At 41.8% G+C, this 14734-nt stretch overlaps 2 protein-coding genes across 2 annotated transcripts in view; one reads left to right on the forward strand and one right to left on the reverse strand.

Moving 5' to 3' along the window:
• Positions 1–4094, forward strand: part of RAPGEF3 (Rap guanine nucleotide exchange factor 3) — a 154287-nt gene extending 150193 nt beyond the window's left edge. The window contains exon 27 of the mRNA XM_082248510.1: positions 3536–4094. Coding sequence (XP_082104636.1) covers positions 3536–3657 — 122 coding nt within the window. The 3' untranslated portion in view covers positions 3658–4094. The remainder of the gene's footprint in view (positions 1–3535) is intronic.
• A 3387-nt stretch (positions 4095–7481) lies between these two features.
• On the reverse strand, positions 7482–14318 carry LOC309547311 (uncharacterized protein). Its single transcript, XM_082247145.1, has 3 exons — positions 14224–14318; positions 10603–10725; positions 7482–8625 (listed from the first exon to the last, which is right to left on the reverse strand). The coding sequence occupies exons 2-3, from the start codon at positions 10698–10700 to the stop codon at positions 7548–7550; spliced, it is 1176 nt and encodes a 391-aa protein (XP_082103271.1). The 5' UTR covers positions 10701–10725; positions 14224–14318; the 3' UTR covers positions 7482–7547.
• Positions 14319–14734: the final 416 nt, after the last annotated feature.

Raw genomic sequence — 14734 nt, forward strand, 5'->3', positions numbered from 1 at the left:
TTTTTTTTCTATTAAGAAAACAAACATGTTATACTTACCTGCTCTGTGCAGTAGTTTTGCACAGAGCAGCCCAGATCCTCCTCTTCTCAGGTCCCTGGCTGGAGCTTCTGGCTCCTCCTCCTTTTGAGTGCCCCACAGCAAGCAATGCATTAACAACCTGAGAATGCTGCTTTTTCCCTTTTTTTTTCCAACTACCTATAGAAGCAGCGAAATGTTATCCTGTGTGTCCATGCACATTAGGGAGTTTAGAGGCATATTTTTGGGCAGAAAAAATGCTAAACACTCATAAATGCGCCTGAACGCGGCTTTTATGAGAGTTTGGCATTTTCAAGTGTACATTGATTATATTAAAAAAAAAAAGCAGAGGAGAATGTTTTGGAAAAAAATGCTTATAAAAACAAATTCCCATAAACTCTCCTAAAAAATGTACAATGTGAGCTACTATGATTATTTTTATGCTGCTTTTTCTGACAGCAGTTCTGCCATTTTTTCTGCTTCTAGTGTGCATCCCCCTGGTTCACACCAGTGCGATTTGTCTTGCGATTTTACAAGATATGACAAATCGCACGACAAGTTGCACCCCATGGCTGGCAATGGAACCATGTAAATCATTGCCACTCAAGTCGCAGCAACCATGAAAGGTCCCTGCACTACTTTTTTGTGATTTTATTGACTTTTCTTAAATGAATGATATTGAAGATCCAAATCACACTGATCTGTAGCTTTGAAATCACGCTGAAGTAGCGTGACTTCATAGCAGCATTGGTGTGAGTCAGGGCTAGGTTTAGATCCCATTTAACACTTTGATCCTGGTCCTCATAATGATAGAAAACGTTACTTCACTGCAATCAGCAAATTTTCTTTCAGGAGAGAAAACATTCAAAATGCACAGAACATTATCCGGCTGAACATTTCCAACACATTTGGACATTTGGCTCACTACAAACATAAATTTCCTTTTTAGAACAGCAATATCTCCATGTGTGTAGCTCATATATTTGGTTCCACCAGATAGCAGGTTACTTCTTACTGGTTTCCTGACAGATGCAAAGCTATGTGACATGTAAAGTTTGGAACTCGGAGCCACACATAGCCAAAAAAGCTTTTTAGAAGAAGGTTCGTAATCTACGCTTATGCTTCCTATGGGGACACAAAACATCATTAAAAACCTGACAGAGGCTCTAATCTTTCCCTTAAAAACCTTCTTTTTTAAAAAAAGGCCTCCTTTATGTCTCAGGGACAATTCCCATTACTTATTTTTACACGTTGCAATAGCCGCCAAAACAGGAAGTGATGGGAAATCTTTAGAAAAGGGTACAGTCGGCAGTTACACATCAACAGAATTTCCTGGTGCCTCCATGGCAGCATACATATGGTTGGTCGCTCCACCCCATCCAACCCACATGACCACCTTAAAGTGATACTAAAGTTTTTTTTTATGTTTAGTTAAAAATAACAAACATATTATACTTACCGGCTCTGTACCAAGGTTTTGCACAGAGCAACCTGGATCCTCCTCTTCTTGGGTCTCTCTTTGGTGCTCCTGGCCTCTCCCTCCTGTTGAGTGCCACGATAGCAAGCAGCTTGCTATGGGGGCACCTGAGCCGAGCCACAGCTCCCTGTGTCCATTCAGACACGGAAGCTATGGCCCACCCCACCCCCTCTCTTTTCTCATCAGCTAACTGACTTTGATTGAAAGCAGCAGGAGCCAATAACGCTGCACTGCTGTCTAAGCCAATCTCTCGTGCAACATCGCTAGGTCTAGATGGACCAGGTAAGTATTAGGGGGGGCTGCTGCAGACATGAGGCTTTTTATCTTAATGCAAAGAATGCATTAAGATTAAAAAAAAAACCTTCTGCTTTTACAACTACTTTAACTATACAGTGGATCTGCAGTGCTCCAACAGGGTAATTCAGCCAATGCTTCAAGACATAAAATCATCCACCACCAATACCTACTAAAGGGTTTGGCAACAATTGTTAGAGTTCAGGGAAACTAACCATTTTGGCCCATTGAAGCCAGGGGTTCATGACATTCTCCTTTTTTATGCAGAGGGGTCTAGACATGGGCTAAGTCTTAGCACCCTTAAAGGGCAAGTCTCGGCCTGATCAGCTTTGACAGATACCAGATGGGCTCTAATTAAGACCCCCAAGGAGGACCCTTTGCTCGAAGTGGGATCTCCCGTTGGTACTAAATACTCTTACAGCCCCTCCATGAACACCAACTGATGATTGTGCTCTGGAAGACATTACACTAAAGGCTGCTTTCTTAGTAGCAATCACCTCAGGCCTCAGAGTTTCGGAAATCCAAGCCTTAAGAGCTCAAGAACTGTATATTACTTTCTTTCCAGATAGGGGTGTACTTCAACTTATCCACCAGTTCATACCCAAAGTTCCATTGTTGTATCATCTTCCATTTGTTCCTCCAGCTCCAAGTTCCATTGGTTCCTGCAGCCTTTGAAGAGGATCCTAGCACATTAAAGCTACTTGAGCTAGATGTGGCTAAAACCCTAAAACGATACATTGAACGAATGCAGTATATCCAAAAAGACCAGCACCTGTTTGTTATTGCTAATGGTCCTAGGAAGGGGCATCCAAGAGAACCATAGCAAGCTGGATTGTATGGCTAATTTACAAGGCTTATCGGGCTAGTGGTCTTCCAGTACCACAGGCAATTATTGTGCACTCAACTCGGTGGATTGCCTCATCTTGGGTGGCTTTGGCAAAAGTTTGCCCAGAAACTATTTGTCATGCAGCGAGTTGGTCTTCATTCACCACCTTCATGTGACATTAAAGCCTGGATCCAGCTTTGCCAACATCCCGAGATTTCGGGAGAAATACATTACAGCTTTCTGTTTTGTAATCTCAATTAAATAGGTTTTTGTAGCAACGCTCCCTGAGAGAGCGTTATTCACCAAATGTATGCAGCTATGGAGGCACCAGGAAAAGGAAAATTAAATACTTACCTTTCTGTAATGTTCCTTTCCTGGCGAATATCCATGGAAGCATTCAACGCCCTTTTTTTTTTTATCATCAGTTTTTGGACACTAGTTACAAGAATGGATTGGGGGAAATCCGGTTCTCATTTTTAGGGGGTTAAAGTGGTCCTGTGGGTTGGATGGGGGCAGAGTGACCAACCATATGTATGCTTCCATGGATAGCCACTAGGATAGAAAAACTACAGTAAGGTGAGTATTCAATTTTCCCTTTTGTAACACCACCCACTCTATTCAAAACTAAAAATAAAGTTGGAAATATCTCACGGTCTGTATTTCATGGGACATATTTGCTGGGCTATGGCTAGTCGAAGTATAGTTGCAAAAACATTATGGACTCATGAGTCATGTTTGGGTTATTGGAGAAAGGGTAAAATCTTGACACCTGTCTAATAGTCCATAAAGTTTTCAGTGTCTCTCTTAAAACCTGCAGTAAAGTAATGGTGTCAGAGCTACTTCAAGAATTTTGACTTTTTTTCTTTTAATCCTTTTAAAGAGTTTGGTGTATTAAAACAATTTCATTTTGTTCTTCCTTACAGGTTCAGAATATTCAGTGAACTTTAGAAGTCCAGCAGCTACATGGGCTTATATCCAGCGCATGAAGGTCATTGATAATCAGAAGCGGTTATTGGAGCTGTCCCGCAGCCTTGAACCATCCTGAAATATTCAAAGTGTTCTGTGGAGTCTGTAGCGATGCACTTGGATACAGGCTTTCTCCAATCAGTTCATTGTAATCCCTGTATCAGGGGCTCAGGTCATTGGTGGCCTATAACCAGTCCAACATTTGGACTTTCTGCTTTTGATTTATATCCATATTTAAGCTGATACTCTATTCAATCTTCCAATGACAGTTGTTACAAGCTTATTGGTATTGTGGTTTACCTTCACATTACTGTGGGACCTATAGTGCCAAATTAAATATTGAACGGCTTCCTTGCTAATGTAAAGTATTTTGTAGTGGCCATGATGTATAGACTTTATTATATGCCAGCTAATACAGTGCCAAAGGATCTTCTGGATCAATATAGAAAATACTCAATGGATAATGAGAAAATTAACAGATATCCTAACAGACTGCAGGATACCTATGAACACTGGATATTGGTATGAGTGATCGGTCATTGCAGCTTTTGGTCCTAAACAAAAATAAACTTTTTTTTCAATAAAATCAAAAGCTTGTTCAACTGCTCCAATTTGTTCTACCGGAAAAGACTGTTCTATCAACAGGCATTAAAAAGTAGCAACTATAAATAAAGCACTATTAGTATTAGTTTTCTTTTCGGGCTGTCTACTATTTTCATCTTGTAATCAGGTAGGTTTGTTGTTTTTCAAAAAAGAACAAGCTCTCTTGCAGATGAGAAACCATTCAACACTGGCAAGGGGATTTACAGTGATAATTGCAAACAAACGATTTCTCAGGACACTTTCCAGGCAGCCTTCAAAACAATCAAATTGACCCTGTCTATCAGTTTGCGTTTTAAAACAGATTTGTTTTGTTTGCAAATGCATGCATAAGCCGCAGTGCCTATGTCAAGGTACCTCTGCATATACTGTGGTCCTAGCTCTTAAATGTACAGAGCCTTCACAGTTGGAGCACATACATCCATGGCTAGGTTAAGGGCAAGTGTGCCTGAAGGGAGGCCAAGCCTCCTTAAAAAGGCACAGGGACTCACGTGATGCCCAGCAATAGCACAATGGGAGCAAAGGCATCCAGTTCATCCCCGCACCCAATTAGACAAACTTTACAAACAAATGGCAACCACCCCAACCTAGAACTAGCCTTTGCAGCAAGGTGCATATGGAGCGGCAAGACACATCGCAAATAATCAAAATAATAATAATTTGTTTGTGATGTGCATTTCTCTTCCATGTGCACCTTGCTGCAAAGACTAGTTATAGGTTAGGGTGGTTGCCATTGTTTGTACAGTTGGTCTAATTGGATGCAGGGACGCACTGGATGATGCCTTCACTGCCATTGCTGGGCCTCACATGCATCCCTATGCCTTGGGAGGGATGGGCTTCCTCCAGGCACCTTGCTGCAAAGGCTAAGTATGGTTGCCATTTTTCTGTACTTACAATGATCAGCCCCCCCCCCCATGTAAATCCTTTATTCTAAAAAGGGGGGGAACAAAAAAACTGTTGCTGTTTAAAAAGTGTTAGCTGGAGCTCAGCTTTAATTTGTTAGTGTATTAAAACCTACTAGTACATCAAACACTAACCTTTTCCCAGACTCACTATGCTGCTGTCCAAAAAGGTGCGCCATCATGCAGAGTGGGGGCACACCAATACAGGTGGTGCGTTACTGGTTCGATCACCAGGGGGGGAAAAAAAAAAAAAAGGGAAGAAGAGGGGAAAAAGCCAATGCAGCCACCACATCTAATGAGTGTAAAGCTGCAACATATTATATTTTTGGTTTTAATACTGCTTTAATGAGTTGATCTCTTCCGATAGCACAGGCTGCTCATAGCTTCATTAAAGCATGTGTGTTTATTGTTGTATAAATCCATGAGGAGTAAAAAAAAAAAAAAAAAACTTACAAGGATATCCTGTAAAAGCTGAAAAACCCATGGATTATAACAATAAACCTAACTGATGCAATACATGTAACCCCCAAATATCTTGCAGTGTTACTATATTCCAACAGAATATACTGTATACACACACACACACACACACACACACATTCAGCCCATCTATGTGGTCAACTATACCACAATATACCCATGTAGGTAGCACTGACCTTGCAACAGAGAAACCCTTGAAATAACCTATTAGAAGAGAACTTCTAATAATCACTATATCTATAGCTCCTACTACATTAGCATTGGTCAGTGGGAAGGATCCCCTCCCTTCCTTAGCTAAAGATCATAGGTTTCAGTGGTTTCTGGAGGGCAGAAAATTGGTCATTGTTCAAGGAACCCCTAGCAAGCTCTGGAACAACATTAGGGTTCCATTGAATCCTGATTGAAAAAGGCTGCAAAGGTAATTTAAGTATGTAAAGTACAAATCTTTAAAACAAGCGGTAAATTAGTTATCAGTCTCAAAGTTCACAGCAGAAGCACTGATTCTCTCAGCAGCTGAGCTCCCCTCTTCTAGCAGCGATTCAACAGCCTTCAAAAAATATTCAATGTTAACACAAATCATGTGTTCTGAGATGAGGAGCAGAGTTGCCAGAGAAGGATAGTACCCTACATATACCCTTCGTCCAATTTCTGGTTACGGAAAGTCATTTTAGAACATCGAACATACATTTTTCACCATTAAGCTACAACCATCTTCGGAATTAAAATTTATTGAATATAACAGAAACAAAAGACATACAAAAAAAGCATACCATGTTAAGTATTTGTATATAAATAATAACCATGTTTTAAAGCAACAAAGTTAACACATTAAATATTTGATTCTAAAGCAGATGACAATATCCAGGCAAAGTTGCAAATTAAAAAAAAGGCATTGGATACAACATTTTGATATATTTACAAGTGCTTGCATCTTATGACAGGGGGGAGTCAAGACAATGGCCCCTTGTGTACTCAATTCACAGAAATTACAGAATCCTCAAAAAAATTAAACGTTATGTATTTGTCAAGACCAAATTATGTGACTAAAGTTCCAATTTGTCTGGAAATCCTGGGCTGTTGTCCTGGTCCTCTAGCTTCACCGCTTTGAGTCACTCAGCCAGAGCAAGTATGCAGGCCAGGCAAGGCTAAGACAAATCTGCACATATCTTCATGGTCAGTGGTCAGTGATTGAATTTAATAATACAAAAAAGGGTTAAAAACGCCAGCCAGGCAGCTAGCAATTTCAAAGAAGGGCTCAGGAACAGCAGTCTCCATGTTTCTTTCAGGGCAAGTGTCTTGACTGTTCTAATCAAAATATAAAAGGATTGATCTGGCAGAATAAAAATATAGCCGCTGATGTGCATTGTTTAGCTTGAAATGTATAAAATGCATGAAAGTGTATATAAAACCATTTTTTTGTAGAGTAAGGAAGGGTTATCAATCCAGTCAGCTGTTTAATTCTCGCTGTTGTTCTGGTGACCATTGTCCCTGGAACAGAAAGTGAAAGAAAACTATCCAATTTTTGGGTTATCTCTGAAACAGAAATGTTGTCTGGAGGAACATCGGGTTTCCTTTGAACCCTGGTTAAGAAAAGCTGCTGAGGTCATTCAAGTAATTACTGTAGCTTTAACAAGCCATACATGACCTATCAGCCACAAAGTTCACAACAGGAGGTGTTTAATCCTCTTTTTTCCCTGGTGACCATTGTCCCTGGAACAGAATTTTTTTTATCTTCCATTGGTCATCTGTTTTGTTAACAACTTTGTAGATATTCCCTCACTTCCTGTTGTGTCTACAAGACAGGAAGGGAGGAATAATCTAATAATCTCCCCAAGGCAAAAAAAGGCACCCTGACAGGGTAAACTTTTCAACTTTAAGAAAAAAAAATAATAAAAAATTGTCTTTAGATATATTTGATCCAACATAAACTAGTTTTTGAACTTACAGGCAGACTACAGTTAAAGAATTGTCAAAACTAGCCCCATTGCTAATTAACTCCAATCAATGGACGTTCTTCTCTTTTCTCCCACAAACTTCTACCGTAATATCTGGGATTCAGCTTTCTTGCAGCTTCCTGGTGAGAGATGTGCAATTCCAGGCACTCATCTTGCTTTTCTTTATCTCCATTATTTTCTTCTGGGTTTTCATTTGATCCATTTTGGATATGGCAGTCAGTGTCTTGGGTAGAGATTGGCATCTGTGCAACTTTGAGGTCACCAAATCCATTTCTTACCGCAGGCTCTAGAACGTCAACCCCGGAGTCTAAGCTGGTCACGTTATTAAGCTCATTTTCAAGCTGGGCTCCTTCAGAGACAGGCCTATTTCCCATAAATACAAACCAGGCTTTTGGCTGCAAGAAATCTGGTTTTCCTAGTTGTATGTTCTGCTTGCTGGAATCTTGTTCAGTTTTTCTTTCTAAAGTGTTGGGAAGTGAAAAGGATTCTTTATGCCTCACGTTTCTGCTTAGATCAGACAAGCCAGCAGTATCCCAAGTAAACTGTTGCTCACTGGAATTTTCACACAGTACAGTACTGCTTCGACTAAGGTCTCTCGGTGTACCTGCAGACTGGAACTGGTCAGCATTCTTGGAGGATACATGCACTGGAGACTCCAAGGGAATCATTGAGATATCTGCATCCACTCCACTTTTCAGGGAAGAGCTACGTCTCTTGGACTTGAGATTGAACATTGAACTTTTCTCTACTACTCCGCCAAAGATAGAAGCCCCAGACAACATACGCTGCAGTGTTGAATAATGTTCCGAGGCCTTACTTTTTTTTCGTACCGGTTTGCCAACTATTGAAGTACTTGATCCTTCTTCATCACTGATGCTCATTATATGACTGTCCTGAGAAAGGCGGGAAGTCACACATTTGCTTTTTTGGCTACTTCGATCCACAGTAATCGGCAATGAAAATGTCTGGGACTCTTCAGGATCGTTTTGTAGGTGACGTTTTGGGTTGATTGCATTCAAAGTAAAACTGGTCATAGATGTTGCCTGATCTCTTACCAGTGTTCCAAATCTCATGGATGATGTTCGATTTGCCAATTTGAAGCCATTTCTCCTGGAAATGATAGAAAAAAAACGGGCTGTACATTAAATGTGAAAGATACTGAATATGGACTGTATTGCTCAATAGAAACACCTAACCAATTATGTCCTTTGTGCAAGCACTACCTTCTATTACAAACTATGCTACATGATTTCTAAATTTTCTTTTACCTAAAATGCAAGGGTCCCCAGCCCTCAGCAGGGCCCCATGGGATAGGAAAAAGGGGCAAACTTTCCTCCCTCCCTTTGCAGGTTACCATTGGTGATTGGAGGATTCATCCCATAGCAACAGGCTGCCATTGGTTTAAATTGGCAGGCACTATCAACCCGTGTTTGCAGTGCCTATAAAACTCGCTGCCTCCCGCTCTGCCTTAGCTCCTGGGGACTGGACCCTGGCTCCCACTCATCCACCCATCTTCTTTTGTCAAGCCCTCATCATGGTGTTTGTTTAGTCATCCAGTATATCTGGACTGAAAACGTGACTGTCTTCTGGTTGATATTTTGGTTTTACCCAGGATGGTTATATTGATCATTTACCATGTTGATTTTCTATTTAGGGTTTCCTCTTAAAGACACCACGGCCATTAAAATATTCCAATAAATAATCAATAATATTATTGTGTGTTATTTTTAAGATTGTTCAATGGCTCCTTTGTGTTATCCTATGTATTATTATAAGCATCACTGTCTGATTTGTTGTTGGTCATCAGGTTATACTGCATCACTTTTACCATTTAGGGGAAAGTGACAGTAAGGTTCCCCCTGTTGAATCTACTCATGCCGGTTTCTCCAGTAGTCCTCTGCTTTCATTGTCACAGTCGTCCCCAAAACACCTGGTGGTGGCTGGTGTCCTAGATGGACTGCAGATCATGTGACAGTGATCGAGCCTAGTGGCCCTTCACACTGCATCATGGGAGGTGGTCAGATACTGCCCCATAGCAGGAGCATTGGGTATTTTGTGCAAGCTGCATCTGACAAAAGAGCAGGAAGAATCACTGGAAAGGCCAATATTAGTGGGCAGAGATGGGTTTACTCCTACTGCTCTAGACACAGACCCACAAGTCAAAAACAAATTAAACCAGTAAATTGATTAAGTATCCAAGGAGAAAAAGTGACCGCACTCAGAGGTAGATGAACTTGAAGTGTTTATTCCCATTCATGAAAAACAACGGTGCATCAAACAGACATGAACACGGTTAACGAGTAAGCGACCCACAGAGTCATGAAACGCGTTAACCGTGTCCATGTCTGTTTGATGCACTTCCAAGTTCAACTACCTCTGAGTGCGGTCACTTTTTCTCCTTGGATACTTGATTACTGGATGGCGGATCCGACCAGCACCTTGGTATTCGTGCCTCACCTCGCTGCTAGAAGAGGGGAGATCAGCGGCTTTTCCTGTGTTGTTTGAATGATCTCTCAGTAAATTGATTAACAGTAAGAACAAGTATTACCAAGGTTATATATGGTGATGTACAAAGAATGTATTTACTGATACTTATCTGCAGGAGCCCCTGGAATATGAACATTAAAGACCAAGTCCACCATAACGCTAAATCGCTACATTCACAGGCATCCACAATCTTACACCAACTGATCTAGCCCTGTAAAGAAGAAATCGCTATACATACCTTTTTTGAAGCCAATCTGGTCTGGTCTCCAGCGGTGGAATCTCTGCAGAGGAGACAGCTGAAAACGGCTGTGAAATTAATGGGAAGTGACGTCGTTCCCCCTTAGAGTTACTGTCAGTCTTCTGTTGTCTGCTGGCTCTTCTGCACCCACCTACACAGCAAAGCCATCACTGACAGCTCAGCATGGAACCGGACTGGAGCGGCTTCAGAAAAAGGTATGTATAGCGATTTCTTAACAGGGCTAGATAGCTTAGTTTTAGATCGTGGATGCCTGTAGATTTAGCGATTAAGGTAGACTTCCCCTTTAACTGCACAACTGCTGACATTAAGCTTACAAAGATTAACATATAATTCTGGGTTACCTCCAGTAGCACATCAGCAGGGCAGACACAGCCAGGAGAAGCAGGAGGATGCAGATGAGAATAGCCAGTAAGAATGCAGTGTGATGTCCAGGATCCATATTTCCTCCTCTAAGAGATAATGGGCTGTGGAAAGACAATGAAATTGGGAGTTTTTTTTACATTAGAGCAGCATACATTATCTTCAGAGGGACATTTTCACTTCATGTGCACGGCACCTTGTGTGGTGTATAGCAGTGCCATTTATTTAGAAAAGAGTATGATAAATCTAAAGTTTGCTTGAATTGCTATAACTTGTCTAACAGTCCTCCGATGCCTCCACAAAGAGTACCTGTCACTGCCTATAACCTCTTGTGATCGTAATAAAAAGGAAAAAAAAATAAGGTGCAATACAACAAAAGGATAGACTCCCATACAAAATGCATACATTGTATGAAATAGTTTGTCCCATTAAGAAACATTCCCTTCACTTCCTGTCAGGGGAGGACTGGGCCAGGAGGCAATTGCCCCCTGGGCCACTGATGCCCCATAAAAAGGCTGCACCACTTCTGCCACAGACATGCCTAAAGGATGTCTAGTGAAGAGAAGTAAAAAAAAAAAAAAAAAAAAAAGTCTCCACCAGTGACCTACTGAGAGCAGGATAAATACAAGGACATAGTGCTGGCCTCCCCTCCAGCATGGATAGTGTAAACTGTCTTAACAGAGGCCAGTTCCATGCACCACTGGAGACTCCTTCCCCAGCCAGCTCAGATCGAGCTGTCCCAGCTTCCCCCAATCGCCCCCTGCTGGCCAGGTCAGGAACTCTAATTTGGCCAGTTGAGTAGAGAGTACCTGGAGTGGGGATCAGGAAGAGGCCGGGAAGAGGGATAGTGGGAGTGGGGCCAATTCGCTGCACCATGGGCTTCTGGTTTGTACTTGCCCCCTGGGCTGAGGGTTGCTAGTCAGCCCCTGCTTTCTGTCCTGTAGACACAATAGGATACAAGAGGAAATTTCCCTAAAGTGAGAAAAATGTCTTCTTACATCAGGGGAACGAGATAAAAGCTTGTAGCAGGCTGGATTTGGCCCAGGTGTTGCGACTTGGAGACCCATCTTAAGCCTAGTACACACAGGCTGAGTATCAGCCAGTTAAACAGAAACTGCCTGACATTCGGCCCATGATACAGCAGCCTGTCCGGCTTCTGTCAAATGGGGATGCTGGAAAACCAGCTGCTGATCAGCACTTGCAGTCAATGGCTGCAAGCACTGACCAGTACTCGCATAGTACAGCGACTTCCTCCCAAGTGCCTCAGTTTTGTTCATTCAACCCCCCAAAAAAAAAAAAAACCTCTCAATGTGTACCCCGCATAATTGTCAGGAACAAGTGTATCCGTTGGAAGATTTTGTTTCTAATCCTTCTCTGGGGACAAACTTAAAAGTTAGGATTTTCCATTACTTTTAGCCCTGTGAAAGTTGCCACCAACATAAATAAAAAGCAAATCTCCCTAATGGGGACACCAATTTCATTACAATAAACTGAACTTTGGCTGCTTTAGATTTCCTGCTCATAGCACCTTTAAATACATCAAGGGGGTGAATAAGGTTCAAGATGGCAGTATTTTCAATATGAAACCTAAATCAAGAACACTGGGACATGATGACCTCAAAGTAACTGGAGTTGGAAACTAATCTTAGAAAGTATTATTTTACTTAAAGGGTAGTTGATGCTTGGAATAAACTTCCGAGCCAGTCAACAGTAAATGGTTTCAAACCAGAGGCGTAACTAGAACCTTCAGGGCCCCGGTGCAAGAAACCATGAAGGGGCCCTTCCCTTCAAGCCTGGAGCTCTTCCCACTGATCCTGGGGCCCTTTATTACGATCCCGCAGTGGCCCCCTTCCTGCCATCTTGGGGCCTCCCCACGGTGGTGGAATGCCAGGGCTCGGTTGCAAGTGTGACCTTTGCAATCTTGGAAGTTCACCCACTGGTGTCAGTAGTTTTTATTTTTTGGTATTTTAATTGCATTATTTTTTATCATTTTATTTAATTTTTTTACAATGTCACTGACTATGACTCTGTCCATTCAGAAAAGGAAGGAGCTGGTAAATTACATATTTATCAACCCCTTTCTGGTTCTCCATTGTGACATCCCCTGCAGCCACCAGCAGGAGAGGGGACGGAGCACGTTGGGGGGGGGGGGGGTTACCAGAGGAGCACACAGGAGCCCAGAGACACCAGAACACAAGTTAACTGGATAGGAGGAGTGGCCAGGGCAGCATACAGGAGGAACCAATCTCCTCCTTTTTCCTCCTGCAGCTACAGGAGGAAAAAAAAGGAGGAGATTGATTTCTCTACCTGCTGACCCCATCACTCCTCCTATCCAGGTGTACAGGGGAGCCGCACAGGCCCCCTGGAGCATGGGGCCCGGTTTCAATTGCAACCCCTGCAGTTACGCCACTGTTTCAAACATATCTATCTATACTCAGACAAAAAAACATAACATTTTAAGGGTTAAGGCCACTGACACACACACCTATACAGGTTGAACTGGATGGGCTGATGTCTTTATTCAACCTTATCTACTATAACTATGTAATGGGAGAAAATGAATAAATAAAATGGGCAAACTTGATGGGCCACTCAATCTTTTTTTCTGCCGTCACTTTTCTATTTTTTACTATTGATGAATAGGAATGGGCTTGGTATCCCACCTGCCCAATTTCATCAGGAAGCTGACACTGCACACTCTAATCACAGGCAGTGAGACATTTCTCGGTCTGCAGCTGCACAGATTGGGCAATGTCGCACTGCCTGTGATTAGCCATGTTAGGCTTCCTAGTGGGATCCCGAACACGCCCGAGGCCATCTCTATTGCTTAAGCCTACTAGTAGGTTACCTCAGTAGATAAATGGAGTCACCACACAGGACTTTTTTCACGCAAAAGGTCATTATCACTTCTTGAACTGAATCACTCAATTGAAGACCGATGAGCCTCTTGTCCACTCTGCAGAAAAAGCTTTCATGCCACCTTATTTTAAAACGAGTTTGTGCTTTTCCTATAGGGAACATTTCAGGGATCACAGGGATTTATCCCAGCATCTTCCAAAAAGAGCCCCCAACATTCATATCCTTCTTATGCTGGCCATACACTAGCCGAAAAATAGTTCAAACCCGTTTTCGAATAACAAACACTCGGCCGTGAGAGCAAATGATTTTGCCATTATGTATTGACCAAATTTTGATCGCTAGATCACTCAATAGACATAAATGAATCAGTTTTTCATTCGTTTTGTCACATATGCCTAGGGCAAACAGTTTGCGCGAGAAACACATTAACTTTTCAATTTATTGTTCGTTTGGCAGAATTTTCCAAACTGTTCCTTCGATTTTTCAGCTCTAAAAATTTAAAACCGATTTTCTATCTGTGCCATTTAACTGGACAAAAAACTAACTAACTAAATGACAGATTTTGGAACGCATTTTCGGCTAGTGCATGTCCAGCAAGAGACTTACAAGGACACCCCTATGCTATCCACTTATCATAAGCAATACTGAAGTCCGCTGCATGGCTTGCAAACATTGGTCATTTGTTAGAGCCAAAAATCAATCCCTGCACACACTCCACATTACATAGATTTGTTTTTACTTACAAACCGAAGATTTGAATATCCCAGCCAAATGGTCTTTCTTCAGCTGCACATGGGGGTCTGAAATGACTTGTTTTGGGTACAGTTAGGCACCTAAATAAGACATTACTGTTTTTTTTTTTTTAAACAATCCACTGTAGACTGTTGCTTTGGAAGGCAAAATTGTAGAGCAGAGCTAAATGGAAAGACAATGTAGCCTGCTAGCTAACACATACAGCATGCGATCACTGCCCTGTGCAGGCTCTTGTCTTCCCACTGATTGCTTGTGTGTATGCTGCACCTGATTCTGTGCTGCAACACCAAGCCTTTCATTGGAAGAGACAAAAATGGGCATAGCACTGGAGTTTCTGCCTGGCAACCAATCCAGAGTAATGTTTCCAGGAAATGAAAAATTAAGATTGATTTGTATAGGAAATCGCTATTAGTGCTAAAGAAAAAAAAAAAGCTTTAAGGCTTGGTGCACACTAGCCAACTCCAAAGTTGTGCGATTTTCAGTGCAACTTTGGAGTTTGAC

The sequence above is a fragment of the Pelophylax lessonae genome, assembly GCF_965119305.1.
Source record: "Pelophylax lessonae genome assembly, chromosome: 2".
Lineage (NCBI taxonomy): Eukaryota > Metazoa > Chordata > Amphibia > Anura > Ranidae > Pelophylax > Pelophylax lessonae.